Consider the following 16,998-nt stretch of genomic DNA (forward strand, 5'->3'; position numbering starts at 1 on the left):
TTAATCTTATCGGTTAATAATCGGTTAATGAGCGTCGGCTCGGTCAGAAAAAAAATTAAAAATATGCATCCCTAGTTCAAAGGGTTAAACTAATTCTTTTGCATGGTGCCGAAAATGAATGTCATAACTAATATTAAAGATAGCAGGTAATGTTTTACTCACCATCGCTAAGAGGTGCAATCATCAACAGGAGAAAGACACACATGGAAAAGCAATCCATGACTCTGTGTGGCACACACACAAATACACTCATGACTAAGCATATTGTTTTATATAAGGGGAGGTAAAATGCCTTGTCATGTCATTATCATATCATGAAGTTGTGATGAGTTTGTTGGTGCTGCCATTGGACATTGTCAGGCTGCAGACATGCCAGGGATGCTGGAGCAGCTCCACTTGGGTGTCTCCTCATGTCAAGTCATATCAATCTTTGACCAATATGACTTGACATGAGGAAACGCCCATGCAACCACAGGCCAGCAATCTTCCTCTCGAAGTTCTCCACGGTGGTAATTATAACTGCGCAGATGAGCAGAGGCCATACTCTTAGAACAGATGTGCTAAAATGTAACACATGTGCTGTATGCATCAGCTCAGGGACAACACATATTGTGTCAAATCTGACAAAACTAATGTGTCCATTCTTTTAACATGTCTACTGTGTCAAATAGGTCTACACAAAGATGTGTTATTTTGACACAAATTGCTTATACATGCTGTAAGCAATTTCCACTTGAGGAAACAAGACAGACACAAGTAAATTTGTTAATGTGAATTTATCTTAACTTCAGAATTATTAAAGGGAAGCGAAGTGCTTTCACACTACATTTAATAACGATAAAGACAAAACAATATATTTATCGAAAATGTACCCATTAACAAGTGTGGGTAATGTAGATTCATCCACATTAATGAGAATTTTTTACAACAAATTACAAACTCCTTGTTGTCCCTTTTTAAATTTATGTAGTTACAGTAAATTTAAATTAATCACATTCAATCACTAAATCCATATCTCCAACAATGTGAGTGAATTAACTTTCTCTTGTGGTGCTCACAGAGCCCCCCCCCCCCCCTCCTAAAATTTCGAAAATTCTGGACCTCACACCAAAGAAGATCTGAATCGGCTGTGTTAATCCCAATCCACGCCCTCTCTCCTCCCTCTTTCCCATTTGTGCCGGAGGGATGGAGGTGGGAACGCAGAGTGCTTGCGCCGTGCACAAAACATGTAAAATGCACATGGACACACCCCACTGACTGACTAGACTGCGCCTGATACTTAGTCCTCTTTGTTGCCATGTGACTGATATGGTTAGTATGGTGCCATTTACATGTGGCATTATGTCACATGTGGGATATCATCACAAAGGGTGTTGCAGATTATTTGTTTGGCACTTTTCCACGGCAGCTGAGTTCCTCCTCCTTTACTCCTACCACAATGAAACTTTACACAATAAATGTATACATGAAAGGTAACTTTTTTTTGTATTACAAGCATCTTTGAAAATTAATTTTAATATGCAAATTAGCTCAACACTAATTGAATATGCCCAAATTCAGTTACATGTTACAGTTAAATGAAAACTGTCTTTCCACAGAATGTATTGTAATTAAAATGTTTTTGTTGTGTGATATCAAACATACTGATCAGATTTTCATGAACCATTTCATCAAAATATTGTTGTTTTTATAGAATTATGTCAAAACACCATTCATACATGACGAATGCATATTTCTGTCAAATTTTCACCCAACCATCCCACTGCCAATGGTTGATGGCAGTGTTGCTTTTGGACTGGCCTGAAACCTGCCCGACTAAGTTGAACCTACCGGTAGCCCTCAGGGTCATGGAGGCACACAAGCCTCCCCACCGTGGCAAGGGAGCAACAACGGGGGAGGTGTTTTTTTTTTTTAGGGTTTTGTTTTAGGCAATCTACAGTGAATTCAAAATGTAAGGTAATTTTGGTTTTGGGCAAAATTATTTTGAAGAGCTGGACTGTCTGTGTGTCAGTCTGTATTTTTGTCTGTCTTCTGTGTGAGAGTGAATCGTTTAGTTGGCAAGAATGACTTCTGCCTGCAATCTTGTAATCTTACCAACAATCTACTAACCAACAATTTGTTAATTTACCAGCACAAAATGTAATCTCACTACGCTACTAACGACTGATGCAAATGGGGGGAGGGTCGTTAGGTAAGGCTTGTTTGCTAATAAAAAATGAATTTAGAAAGCAACTGGAGACAAGATTGTGCAATCAATTCTTAAAGGGATAGTTCAACATTTTGGCAAATTGGCCCATTGCCATAATCCCTAGTTTTAGGATTAGGTTGGTTACCTTTAATTATCGGTGCAAGCTATTTTTAGAACGGCGGAGCAGAGCCGCGAGCTGCTCAGAGCTACAGTACGCTACGGAGGCTCATGCAATTTCTTGGTTTCCCTCATCCAACTCATCAAATACACAATCCAACAACTCCAAAATGCTCTCGTGGACAAGTTGTGGCCTGGGCATTCACCACGCTATGACATAATAACGGAACGTTACGAGACAGAGTTGTTTTCGAGGTAAATTCATGCAAAACTGCTGATGCGCGTTCCCGTCTGGGGCAGTTTTTCGGCAAGCAGTCTCTGCATTTGCTTTGAAAACAACTCCATCTCATAACGTTCTGTTATTATCTCGTAGCGTGTTTTTTTTTTTTTTTTTTTTTTCAAGAAACATGAAATAAAAATGTAGTCTTTTTTCCTCTATATTTCATTATCAGGTTCACTTGTTTTGGGGAGGGGAAGACCTCTGGATAATTCAGCTTCTGTTAAAAACTTCCTGGATGATTGACACCGCAGGAATTTTAGGATTGGTGGACTACAGTGATGGCAATCATGGTGAAGACAACAAATTCCAATGGTGCCACAGATGGTTGTCTGGCTGAAACTAATGGCTTTTCCTCAGGTGGATTTGATGGGTTTGACGGTCAAAGTGCAACCATTACAGTTCTGCTGGAGAAACTTCTCGGATAGAAACTGTATGAGAGAAGACAATCAATGAGTAGCAATAAAGGTGCAGAGTGTAATGTTTTTTTGTGAAAGTGCAGTGTAAAGTTTGTTTACTTACATCAGATAGAGCCTTTGAAACTGCATCTATGTTTTCCACACTGCTTGCTAAAAGAGAGGCTTTCATGTGAATGGTCACTGTTTGGTAATCTGAAGAGAAGCACATAGGCAAATGTGTTTGATCATGCAGACAAGAAACTATAGAATTTTTTTCTATATCACCAACCTGTAGCTGTAGAAGCTGTGGACTCTGATGTAGTGCTCCCCCCCAATGGTGTAGGTGTCACACTGCTGCTTGTTGCACTGGGCGCTGTTGTAGATGGTGATGATGTGGTAATATCTGTCTGTGTAGGTGTACTGCTGCTTTGTGTACTGGCTGCTGTAAGAGGAGAGACTGGATATGCTGAACTTGTGCTAACGTCTGTACTTGTAGAGACAGTGGAAGCTGGAGTTGCACTCACATCTGTCTGTGTAGAGGTTGTAGTGGTACCTGTTACATTTGGAGTTGTATTATTAGACACCGTGGACGCTAATGTAGTTGTGACACCTGCCAGTGTAGTGTTGCTGTTTGTAGATGTTGTGGTGCCTGTTATGTTGGGTGTTGTATGAGTTGAGGCTGTGGATTCTAAAGTTGTCCCATCTGCTAGTGGAGACATAGTGCTGTTTGTTGTATCAGAGAGTGTAGAGGTACTACTGCTTGTTGGGATATTTACTGTACTTGTAGAGACAGTGGAAGCTGGAGTTGCACTCACATCTGTCTGTGTTGATGTTGTAGTGGTACCTGTTACGTTGGGAGTTGTATTATTAGATGCTGTGGATGCTAAAGTAGTTGTGATACCTGCCAGTGTAGAAGTAGTGTTGCTGTTTAATGTGCTGGGTGTGGTCATTCCAGTGCTGTTTTCTCCAGGACTAGATGTTGTATCACTGCCATTTGTATCGGTTGCTGTTGTTGAAGAGACTGTGGTCAACAACGTTGTAGTGACATTTGGTATTGTAGTTGTGGTACTGCTGTTTGATGTGCTGGATGTGCTCGGTGATGTGGTGGTCAATGCTGTAGAAGATCAAAGGTTTACTCTATAAATGTTGTTCACTTAAAGGGATAGTTCACCCTAGAATGATATTTCGCTCATTATCTACTCACCCTCATGTTGACTAAGGGCTGGAAGAAGTTTCAGATTCCTCCGTGGCTTCTCTGAGTTACAGGGGGTCTCGGCATAGCAGTGCATGTCCATATAACGGTTGCAAAGGGACACCGGAGCTCTTCGTAAAAAAACACACACAAAAAAACATCCAAATACCTCCATGATGCTCGTATGTAATGTCCGTCTTGTGCTGAAGCCCCAAATTGCGTAATTGTCCCGAAAAAAATTAAATAAGTCTATATTTTAAGCTTGTTTGTAGCGGAAGCTTCTCAAAGCTCCTCTTCCTGGTCCGTCCAAATCTCGCGTGATTCGCAGTAACCGCACTGACGCATGCTGACGCCGGCGCAAATCACGCGAGATTTGGACGGACCAGGAAGAGGAGCTTCGAGAAGCTTCCGCTACAAACAAGCTTAAAATATAGACTTATTTAATTTTTTTCGGGACAATTACGCAATTTGGGGCTTCAGCACAAGACGGACATTACATACGAGCATCATGGAGGTATTTGGATGTTTTTTTGTGTGTGTTTTTTTACGAAGAGCTCCGGTGTCCCTTTGCAACCGTTATATGGACATGCACTGCTATGCCGTGACCCCCTGTAACTCAGAGAAGCCACGGAGGAATCTGAAACTTCTTCCAGCCCTTAGTCAACATGAGGGTGAGTAGATAATGAGCGAAATATCATTCTAGGGTGAACTATCCCTTTAATTTTTTCCCCCTAATTTTCTAGGTACACTCTCACTCACATTTATATGTATATATATTGTATAATCACCAACCTGTAGCTGTAGAAGCTGTGGACTCTAATGTAGTGCTCCCCCCCAATGGTGTAGGTGTCACACTACTGCTTGTTGTACTGGGCGCTGTTGTAGATGGTGATGACGTGGCAATATCTGTCGGTGTAGGTGTACTGCTGTTGGCTGCATATCAAAAAGATCAAAAATTTACTCTATGAATGTTGTTCACATAATTTTTGAAAATGTTTTCTAATTTTCTAGGTACACTCTCACTCACATTTGCAAGTTACATTGAAGTCAGCACAGCAGTCATTGAAACCGAGGCAGGCGTCATCACAAAAACACCCTCTAAAACAGCTGTCGTTTCGACCGGGGCAGCACAACACTGGTGGACCTGCACAACCTGGAGCACACACAACACAGTTTGTACAGAGCTGAGAAAGGAATGTTGCACCAGAGTGTAGAAACACTGAGTGTGTGTTGTTGATATTACCTGTAGATGTAGGTGTATTTGTAGGAGTTGCTGTTTGACCTAGAAAATTAAGGGGACATTTAAATGCCACATCATTTTATTAGAATTCAAGATCAACAACATTTATTGTGAGCTTTTACCCAGAGAGGGGAACACTGAGGTTCACAAGTAGTGTCGGACAGACATTTGAACCCCACTGGCATGGACACATTGTCATGGATGGATAGTGTTAAGAATTTTTATACGCCCTGTCTTGTCTTGAATGTGTCTGCTTTTAATGTGTCAAGCAACATGATGTTGTGACTTGTACAATGGCTTTGCACTCCCATACCTAGGTGTTTCATGGAAGTGACAACAAACTGATTGATGTGTGTGGTGCAGCAAAATTGGGAAATAATGCAGTCTAATCTCTTTGGTAAGATGTGATACAGATGGTTTTTAGACCTGACACCAAAAGGTGGAAGTTGTCTTTAATAAATCTAGCCCATTTGGGGAAATTGCTCAATTAAGGCACTGCACTAGAATCATATTGACTATTTATCTTTCCAATCTGCTGAATAATTTTGTACATAATAATGTAATCATTTGTCAGTCACCTTACTTTTTACAAAATAGTGAAGTCATTGTGTGTCAAACTTCAACAGGTCTTGGTAGCTATAACATGTAGAACTATTTGTTTATAGGATTAAGCACATTTTTTTTTTGTATTATGGAAAAAAGTCATAGCTTAACATCATTTAGCTGTTTAATGTTAAATATATTAGAAAATGTTGTATTCACCATCACCGAGAGGTGCAATCATCAACAGGAGAAAGACACACGGGGAAAAGCAATCCATGACTCTGTGTGGCTGCCAAGTGCAGCCGAGCCCTTTTTATATGTTGTGGCGTCCCCAGTGGTGGGCTGGTGCCATACCGCTGGTCACGCCCTCCTGATCAAGGCCTGCCGGTGACACCTGGGCCCGGTGTCACCAGGTTATAAAGCCAGGCCTGCTGATTGCTCTCTCTCTCTCTCCTTCTCCCCTCTCCTGCAGGTACCGGTGACGGCGATGCAGTCTCCTTAGTTAGGGCCGCGGGCAATCGCACCGGGCACTGGTCCCAACAGCTATGAAATAGCTGCAGGGACCAGTGCCCGGGCGAAGCCCGGGCACTACTGTTATTGTGTGGATTTTTTCTTCTTATTATTAGTGTGAATGCTGGAAGCATTCACAGTATTGTTATTCTGTTCGGCCATTTTGTTTCTTTAAACTTATTATTATTATTATTATTATTATTCTGAGTCTTCTTCCCTTTTTCTGTGTTTAACTACTTCTTCATACTTTGTGCTATTTCAACAATTCATATATCAAAACGTGCAGCTTATTCAGGACATTTATGCTATTATTTTTCTCTTTCATACTATTTATACTTTTTAAAATATTTAACTTTTTGTGCAATTTTTCTCTCATAGGAAATACATTGAAACAGTCTTCAAACTCTTCAAATCTTCTGCTTCATTCAGCCTCTAATAGCTTCAGCATACTTTCAGCTACAGACTTCATTCAACTTTTAAACTGTTCACAAACCTTTCAACTATTCAGCTATATCTCAGCTTATTGATATCTTCAACAGTTTCAGATATATGTATAGTTTTAAAATCATTAAAATTTCTGACAAAATTCAGATTTAACATGAAAGTCAATGGGACGGAATGTTCGGACGTTGGCAGTTGGCAGAGTGACAGAGGGTCTAAAAATCCTCTCACATTTTTCTCTCTATCCTGTCAGCACGGCCACAGATTACACTCTACACACATAATTTCGGGCATGCTTGTAGACAAGCTCATCCTTGATCTCTTCATGTGCTCAAAAAACCAGAGAGACGAACACAATTTAAACTGGGAGCCTCTGAGTGCAGCCATTTCCCTCTCTCCTCTCATTGACTCCCATTCAAAAGTAGGCGCTGATTTTCTAAACGTCCCAAAGTTTCCAACCTGCGACACAATCAACAATTTTTACTCTAGAAACACCAAAGTGACACGGACGCGTTCAGCAAGGCCTTATGGTTCGGAAAATGTAAACCTTTTGCTCGTACTAAGTACAGATTTGTCGTACATTAGATCTGTTTGAGGGTGTCACAGAGCAGTTAAAGCCTATGGTTAAAGCTGCCACCATGCTGTGGCATGGTCTGTCTGTCTGTCTGTCTGTCTGTCTGTCTGTCTGTCTGTCTGTCTGTCTGTCTGTCTGTCTGTCTGTCTGTCTGTCTGTCTGTCTCTCTCTCTCTCTCTCTCTCTCTCTCTCTCTCTCTCTCTCTCTCTCTATCTATCTATCTATCTATCTATCTATGGGTGTGTGTCACCCTCTCTATCTGTCTCTCTCTCTTTGTCCGTCTGTCTGTCTGTCTGTCTGTCTGTCTGTCTGTCTGTCTGTCTGTCTGTCTATCTATCTATCTATCTAACTTATTATTATTCTTACTTCTTCCGCTCTTTTTCAGGATCTAACTCCTCCTTCATACTTTGTGCTATTTCAACAATTCATATATCTATCACACACATTCTCTCTCTGTCAGTGAGACACACACACACACACACACACACACACACACACACACACACACACACACAAACACACACACACACACACACTTTTCCTACAGTTGTCTGACTGTTTTGTATGTACCTCTCTATCTTCCTGTTGTAGTTAATGGACTCGTTGCTGTTAATTTTGTTCTTTAGCTATTTAAACTGAAAATACACATTTCCCCATTTTGGTCATGTTGAACACATTGTTTTACACGTATCCTAAACTACTGAGGCTCTTCTCAACCATTTCACAACATTAAACCCGCTGTTTACATGTTCTACTCCTCAGCTAATGCTCCATCTATATTCTTCAATGTTCTTCTGCTGTCAGTTTACAATGTATTTCAGTAGGCATTAACTTTTTTCCTAATTCAGGATTTTTCAAACTCTTCTTTGACAATTCAAGTAATTTCCAGCCATTTCATACAAAGTCTCACATCTTCTACTTTTAAATATATTCTCAGCCATTGCTTCGGCTATGTTAGTGCTGGTTCATCAGTTGTCCTTCCTGTCAGGTTAGCTGCAGATTTCAACTATTTAACCATTACATTTAAACATGCAGAATTTCAATGTTTTCTTCTCCCTTTAGCATTTCTACTGCTTTTTACCTTTAAAAAGGCATTCATCTCACACTACAAGTTACATGTTTCAGCTTTTTCCCTCCTAGGGATGAATAAAGTATTCCTCTACTCTCTACTCTACTCTACTCTACTCTACTCTACTCTACTCTACTCTACTCTACTCTAGCATTAGTCTTTTCAACATTGCTTTAGCAGTTTCGTCAACTAATTTAGCATTGATTCAACAATTTATTCAGCTAATTCAGCATTGCTTCAGCAACAGCGTTCAGCTGCTTTCAGCATTCACACGCATTTTCTGCAGGAAATGCTATCTTTTTCTAGTTAGGGCCACGGGCAATCGCACCGGGCACTGGTCCCAACAGCTATGAAATAGCTGCAGGGACCAGTGCCCGGGCGAAGCCCGGGCACTACTGTTATTGTGTGGATTTTTTCCTAGTTATTCTATTTTCTCCTTCATCTTCCGGCCAGACTTCGGTCCGCTACTAGTCCTGCAACTCGAAGAGTTGCAGGACAAATTATATATCAAAATGTGCGTCCTGATCGGGATCAGTGTGCTATTACTTTTCTCAACAGTGTACGAATTTTTCGCGACGTAAGTCGCGAAAAACTACGCAAAATTTTGCATGTAAGTCAATGGGACGGGCGGGAAAAAAAGAGCGAAAAAGACCAATCATTGGAGTTTAACAAACGTCTACTGCTCAGGCATACTTTCACCTAGAGACTCCATTTAAACTTTAAACAGTAGACACAAGTCTTGTGTATTGTCGTATTACTCCACGTTTTGATAGGTCATATAGTTTTTGATCAATCCCTGATCAATGACCATGATCATTTTTGGAGAAATTATGAGATTATAATGGGTGTGTATTGGACAGAATGTTCGTGTCAGAGTGCGTGACATCATCGGTTAGAGTGGGAGAGAGTGAAGAAACATTCTGTATTTTTTCTGGATAAATTGCCACCACGGCCACAATTTACACTCTACAGACATAATTTTTTCAGAATTTGTAAGACAAACTTGTTATCTCTCATGTCATGTGCTCAAAATATCAGAGAGACTTACAGAACTTACAGAATCAGCCTCTGAGTGCGGCCACGTCTGTCCCTGCTCCTCATTGAGTCCAATACAAATATTTTCTGAGAGGAGCAGAACGGCCTGATGTTTTAAAACTGCCAGCGTCGCCAAAATATTTACTGTAGAAACACCAAATCGTACCGAAATTTTCAGTAAGTCCTTAGAGCAACGTTGATCTGTGTTTTGTTCTGATAGGAGTTACCGTTTTGTCATGCTAAGCCTAATTGTGAGGCCGGTTTAGAGGCAGAAAATGGCTGTTTTTCTCCACGTTTCTGTCTGTCTCAGCCTGCGGGGGCCCCTATCGCCGTGGTAACCTCTTTGATCCTCAGGCCAGAGCTCGTTAACTTCATAAACAATCCACCTGGCGCTCGTTTAAAATGTTTATAAACAGAGACACAGCTAAATCAGACTGACACAGGATGCAGCTACTAACTAACTATGTGACAAGTCAGTCACACACACACACACAGACTCTAGAGCCAGCTTCATGTGATTACAGTCACACACACACACACACAAACACACACACACACACACACACACACACACACACACACACACACACACAGGTAACCTAATGTGGTTACAGCTCCTCCATATCAGTGCTTATAGAAAGATGATCATGTGTCTGTCTGATCAGCTCTGTCTTGACCTTAAGATCGTGGGTTTGATTCCCATGTTGACAGAGATGGCACAACCCGCAGTAGCTCCCGTGGCCCATTCAAAATTTCCCGAGAGGAAATTTTCTAGTTATTATTATTTTTCCACTTCCGGCCGACTTTCGGTCCGCTACTAGTCCTGCAACTCGAAGAGTTGCAGGACATATTATATATCAAAACGTGCGTCCTGATCGGGATCGCTGTGCTATTACTTTTCTCAACAGTGTACGAATATTTCGCGACGTAAGTCGCGATTTACTGCGCAAAATTTTTGCATGTAAGTCAATGGGACGGGCAGGAAAAAAAGACCAATCATTGGAGTTTAACAAACGTCTACTGCTCAGGCATACTTTCACCTAGAGACTCCATTTAAACTTTAAACAGTAGACACAAGTCTTGTGTATTGTCGTATTACTCCACGTTTTGATAGGTCATATAGTTTTTGATCAATCCCTGATCAATGACCATGATCATTTTTGGAGAAATTATGAGATTATAATGGGTGTGTATTGGACAGAATGTTCGTGTCAGAGTGCGTGACATCATCGGTTAGAGTGGGAGAGAGTGAAGAAACATTCTGTATTTTTTCTGGATAAACTGTGACCACGGCCACAATTTACACTCTACAGACATAATTTTTTCAGAATTTGTAAGACAAACTTGTTATCTCTCATGTCATGTGCTCAAAATATCAGAGAGACTTACAGAATTGACAGAATCAGCCTCTGAGTGCGGCCACATCTGTCCCTGCTCCTCATTGAGTCCAATACAAATATTTTCTGAGAGGAGCAGAACGGCCTGATGTTTTAAAACTGCCAGCGTCGCCAAAATATTTACTGTAGAAACACCAAATCGTACCGAAATTTTCAGTAAGTCCTTAGAGCAACGTTGATCTGTGTTTTGTTCTGATAGGAGTTACCGTTTTCTCATGCTAGGCCTAATTGTGAGACCGGTTTAGAGGCAGAAAATGGCTCTTTTTCTACACGTTTCTGTCTGTCTCAGCCTGCGGGGGGCCCTATCGCCGTGGTAACCTCTTTGATCCTCAGGCCAGAGCTCGTTAACTTCATAAACAATCCACCTGGCGCTCGTTTAAATGTTTATAAACACAGACACAGCTAAATCAGACTGACACAGGATGCAGCTACTAACTAACTATGTGTCAAGTCAGTCACACACACACAGACTCTAGAGCCAGCTTCATGTGATTACAGACACACACACACACACACACACACACACACACACACACACACACACACACACACACACACACAAACACACACACACCTTCATGTGATTAAAACACAGTTAACGTGCAACAGAATTTAAACTTAAACCATGATTTCATCTGGTTTTAAAGTTAAACCTTGTTGGTGTCACACACACACACACACACACACACACACACACACACACACACACACACACACACACACACACACACACACACACAGGTAACCTAATGTGGTTACAGCTCCTCCATATCAGTGCTTATAGAAAGATGATCATGTGTCTGTCTGATCAGCTCTGTCTTGCGCTTAAGATCGTGGGTTTGATTCCCATGTTGACAGAGATGGCAAAATCGGCAGTAGCCCCGCGGCCCATTCAAAATTTCCCGAGAGGAAATTTTCTAGTTTACTTTGTTGCTCCTTTGTGTTATGCACCTTACAACACCCCACACACACATACGTCTCACACTCACACAACATGCTCTACACACCTATTTACTGACACTCACACCCCATGATCTGGTCTTTTGTTACAGTATATTATTATTTATCATTAAATAAACATTTGTTAATTGTTGCCACGGTGGTCTCTCCCTCTTTGTCATGGCTGTAAGAGCCAGGCTGTGACAATGTTCATAAGTATCACAGATCTAAACAAACAAACAAACAAACACACACCACTTTTGACTGATCAGATTGTTTGATAAAAGGGAAGGGAAAATACCTTGTCATGCCAGTATCCTATCATGTTACAGAAGTTCCGCATTATTTCTTTTGTGTGATAACTTTCTTGGTTCCCCCATTGGACATTGTCAGGGAGATGAGGTTGTTGGTTATTTTTTTTTTATCTCAAGGAAACTTTAGACGATAAAGTTTGCGATGGATGATGAGATTCGTTTTACCCTTTTCAAGCTTCGGGGAAGTTTTGATGATCATTCCTTGATGGTTCGCTGGTTATTGGCAACAGCCAGGGTTGGAAACGCGCGAGGTGTTGTCGCATGTTTGTAGTGTTACCACTGTACTTAAAGCAATACTAAAGAACTTTCATTTTTGGTTGAGTTTGGCGGCGCCACTGGACCAAAGCGGTAGTGTTTTATCAAAGTAAGACCCCATTTCCCATGAGCACCAGAGCGTATAGCGGCGTAAACATCCTGATCTCCTGGTCGCGTGCAAGAACTCGGTGCTGACCTGTTGATCCAGCTAGGGATGTCCCGATCCGATCACGTGATCGGAAATCGGGGTCGATCACGTGGTTTCAGACTCGATCGGAATCGGACGTTACATCCCGATCAGGAATCGGATATATTACATATCTACATGTCAGGGTTTTCCTATCTGTCTAAAGCGAAGACGGGCCGCATGGGGGGCGTTCAGATGTATCATCTTTTGCACTCTCAAACCCATTACTTTTACTGTAGACGTTCGTCATGTGCGCTCATTACCCAAAGCGACGCGCATTCGGTGCAGCGCTTGTGTTTTGTGCATGGTCTGTGGCGCACAGCTCCACGGTGTGTGTGTGTGGCTGCGTCGTCGTGGACAAGTAACGATATGAAATGACTGCGCTTGCGAGAGTGTGAGAGACGATCGTGTCACCGTGTCAGCTCACTGTTTGTTTGTGTGTGTGTGGCTGCGTTGTTTCACTGCTGACTTCCAAGCAGCTTGTTGTTGATGTTTGAGCGCTACACACACCTGCAGCAACAACAGTCACTGCAGCTTCTACTGAGAGCGAGTCCGACGTAACGCACGTGAGACCGACACACGGACCGACCGCGCAGATGTCGCGGACATTGTTAAACTTCTCATCCTGTTGAATAAAAAACTACCGTTGTGTTGCGTGATGGCAGATACAGAACCAGGTATTTATTTAAAGTTAGAGAGGGAGAAGGAACAAGGTGAGCTGGGTGAGGGAAGGAGGGAGGGAGGGAGAAGGAGCGAGGTGAGTGAGGGAGGGAGAAGGAGCGAGGTGAGGGAGGGAGGGAGAAGGAGCGAGGTGAGGGAGGGGGGGGGGGGGGGGGGTGGCAGACAGGCAGGAGAGGGTGGGATCAGGGGAGAGAGGCTGGTGATTGAGAAAGACATGATAAGCTATTTTATTTTTGACCAAATGTTCTTGTTGTTGACTTATGGATAACGGCATTAATATTATACTGTGGAGCTACTGTGCTAATATACATTGAGAGTTTGATATCATGGCATGTCTTACAATACTGCAATAAATGTCATGGGCTTGTTATTGAGGTAGAGTATTATTGTGAGATTGTGATATTGTTACATCCCTAGTAGAGCACAAAATACAGAAAAATAGTGGGATGATACAGTTGATCTACATTAAAAACTTTACTGCATTGCCAAAGTATCGGATCGGGACTCGGTATCGGCAGATACTCAAAATCAAATGACTCGGACTCGGACTCGGGGGCAAAAAAATGTGATCGGGACATCCCTAGATCCAGCTATTATCTTTCCTTTATTGTCCACAATGTGGAAATTTGTCTTTGGCTTCACCACATAAAACCACATAAAATACCACATGAAATCACACAATTACACACATTAAATAAATAACATGTCATGCAATACACAAAGAAAGAGTAAAAAAGTAAAAGAGTAAAAAAGGTGATGTACATGGCTCTAAAATGTCCTGGAATGCGTTTATTAATTTAATATTGTAATTGCATTTGGTATGAATGATTTCTTATAAGTATTTTTAGTTGTTTTGGCAGCTCTATAGAGCCTTCCTGAGGGGAGTTTTTTTTAATTCATTGGCCAGGGGGTGACTAGGATCAGCCAAAATCCTGTGTGCTTTCCATTTGACTCTGTCATCATAAATACATCCTGGCTGTTTCTGCTCCCTCCCTATGATTTTACTGGCCATATATATAGTATAGTTTGAAAACTTCCCTCTCATCTATTCATTTATTTACCTATTTTCTTCAGTTTCTTTTTCAAGTTCCTATTTTTTTCTTTACTGAATGATTCAATGATTTTTGCTATTCTCTAATGTCATCACTTGATGGCACTGTTGCATTGTTGATATCTATTTCTCGAACCATGCTTACAACTTTTGTTTGAAGCAGTCCTTAAATATTTAAATTGTGATTTGCAATGCAGGCTGAAACAAGGGGATGAAGATTGTTGACAAATATACACAAAAAGATGCTCTTAACTAAACATTAACTAAATTAACTGACTTAATGGATAGTGGCCGCCCAATCATCGCAGTGCGATTTGTGTGCTATATAGGTTTGGGTTACTTAACTCATTGAGTGCCGCGCTCCTTTCCAAAGTTTTAGTCAAGTGTACCGGCAAATTAGACCATATTTGACTTTTTATTTTAGAGCCATAGTGTATTCTATATTATTGCCACCAACACATACTGTAGCTCATTTGAAAGGTTTAATTTTATCCTTCAAATGGCCACAAACCGTTTGTTTCTACGTGCCTCCGTTCCTGAGAAAAGTCAAGCTAAACATGGCTGGGTTTCACCAAAATCCCTCCTTTTTTTCTAGAAAAGGAGATAGAGCGTCTTTTATGAAAGCTGCGCTGTTTGTGCCTGTCGCTCTTCTGACACTCGCATTTCTGGATCAAAGGGCTCGTATAAGATAAATATACACAACAATTGTTGTTCTATTCACAAAACCACCATCGGGGGCGGGGGGGGCGCCACTAAACAACAATAACACAGACGCACCGTGCCGTGTCACAGCCTCTCGCCGCGGAACGTGAGGGTCTGTCGGCCACAGCGGCTCGCGAACACCGGTCCCGCCGGTGGTCGCGGTCCTTCTGTGGTACGGGTCGGTGGTGCCGGTCTGCTTTGACCCAGAGACCATCAGATTTTACCGCGGGAGGACTTTGGGGAGGACACGGTGTTGCTCCAGATGAAGACCGGGCGGGACTGTCGGCTGAGAGCTTCCTGGTTCAGCTCCCAGCTGCTGCAGCCTCGCGGGTGAGAGCGGAGCAGCAGCGGAGCAGCTGCGCTGCATCTGCATGCAGAACTCCGTTTGCAGAAGCTGAGTTATGATAAAAACTTCCAGATCATGAGCTGTCATGTGACTTTGATCGTCATCTATTTCAGTTCTCCTCGTCGTAGAGTCCCCATATTTACATATAATGTGTATTAAAGTGTCTATTTTCATAATTTAAAAAAAAAGCAAAAAACGAAAAATTTCGTTTTTGGCACTCAACGCATGGGAACGAAAAACGAGAAATTACGTGGTTGGCACTCAATGAGTTAATAAATCAATAGACTTGCATGCTTTTTTAAACACATTTGTTATATTTTACTTATTTTACAAATATCCTTGTGTCCCTCTGCTACATATAACAATATTTTGTGTGACGAGGTATATCTGCTCATACAGATCTCATAACTCATTGAATCCAAGTAGTTTAGGTCAAGACATCAAGTGCTAGACACATGCAAAACATGCATTTTCAATTTGTGGTTCAATTGTTGTTTCTATGATGACTAAAGAATTGAAAGTAGGGGATACCTGGTGGTCGAGTGGTTAGAGCACATCCCAAGATCACAACACATCTCGGTGCCAAAATAAATCAAATCAAAAATCTAAGTCTTATGGTACAAAAATTAACAACAATTTTCATTTCCTTGACATTTCAGTAATGTATAATTAGGAATGCCTACGGTCTGAACACATTTAAGAACACTCTATAGCTAAAATAAGCAGGACACTTCCCCATCACCTGACATAAAAATTACATTATTATTAGAATATTTGAGATTTGTTTACATACAGCCACGGGACTGATTCAACATCTTGATGACACACTATGGTTTGTTGAATGAACTCCAGTTGCACAGTGGAACTGTGGCAATGAGCTGCAGGAGAACAGATGCTTTTGATTACACCATGCATTATTAATTTATTCGCTAATCCGTTTGACTGCAGAGTTGATGAATATGTGGTTCTGTAACAGTTCATTTTAATTAATTTACTTTAAATACATAATATGTACATTTTCTGCATTAAAGCAGAAGTAAGTGATATATTTGTGTTAATATAAGTCTTAAATAGTTATATCTTCCGACAGCAATCACTTACATAGAGTGTTTGGACCGAAACACGGGTCTCTCAGTCCCTCTGCTCTGCTCTGAGCCGAAGAGAAAACATTTCTCGTATCCTACAGTTTTTATCCAATGAGGAGAGAGAACGGCATGCAGGGCTGTGTGTGCAGCCAAGGGACGCCGTGAATGTGGTGACGTAGGGACGAGGACTGTTATGGTGCGTTCAAGGCAACTCGTAACTCGTGTTTTTTCCAACCTGTGAAGTCGTACCAGTTTGATCTGGTACGAGTTCATGGGTCGGAAGTTACAAGTGGCCGTTATAGTGCACTTTCACCGGTAAAACAGGTCGGAAAAACACAAGTGGGATGCCTGGAACGCTACAAAGTCGTAAGTTGTGACTTGAAGCTGTAATTTACGGTTTCAAAAGCCTGCCTGGAACGCAGCATTAGCTAAAACGACCGGATCGCTTACTTCTGCT

At 41.5% G+C, this 16,998-nt stretch overlaps 1 protein-coding gene across 1 annotated transcript; it reads right to left on the minus strand.

The window, feature by feature from the left end:
- Window positions 1–3,269: 3,269 nt before the first annotated feature.
- On the minus strand, window positions 3,270–6,232 carry LOC146960444 (uncharacterized; the record flags this gene model as incomplete). The annotated part of the gene is made up of 5 exons (XM_085772375.1): window positions 6,175–6,232; window positions 5,416–5,454; window positions 5,200–5,325; window positions 3,572–4,094; window positions 3,270–3,422 (listed from the first exon to the last, which is right to left on the minus strand). Coding segments are annotated over exons 1-5 (899 nt in total), but the record flags the coding sequence as incomplete, so codon positions are not given.
- Between the last annotated feature and the right edge of the window lie 10,766 nt (window positions 6,233–16,998).

This window comes from Trachurus japonicus, unplaced genomic scaffold, assembly GCF_045865225.1.
Source record: "Trachurus japonicus isolate A0001 unplaced genomic scaffold, Traja_1.0 AP030357.1".
NCBI classification, from domain to species: Eukaryota; Metazoa; Chordata; class Actinopteri; order Carangiformes; family Carangidae; genus Trachurus; species Trachurus japonicus.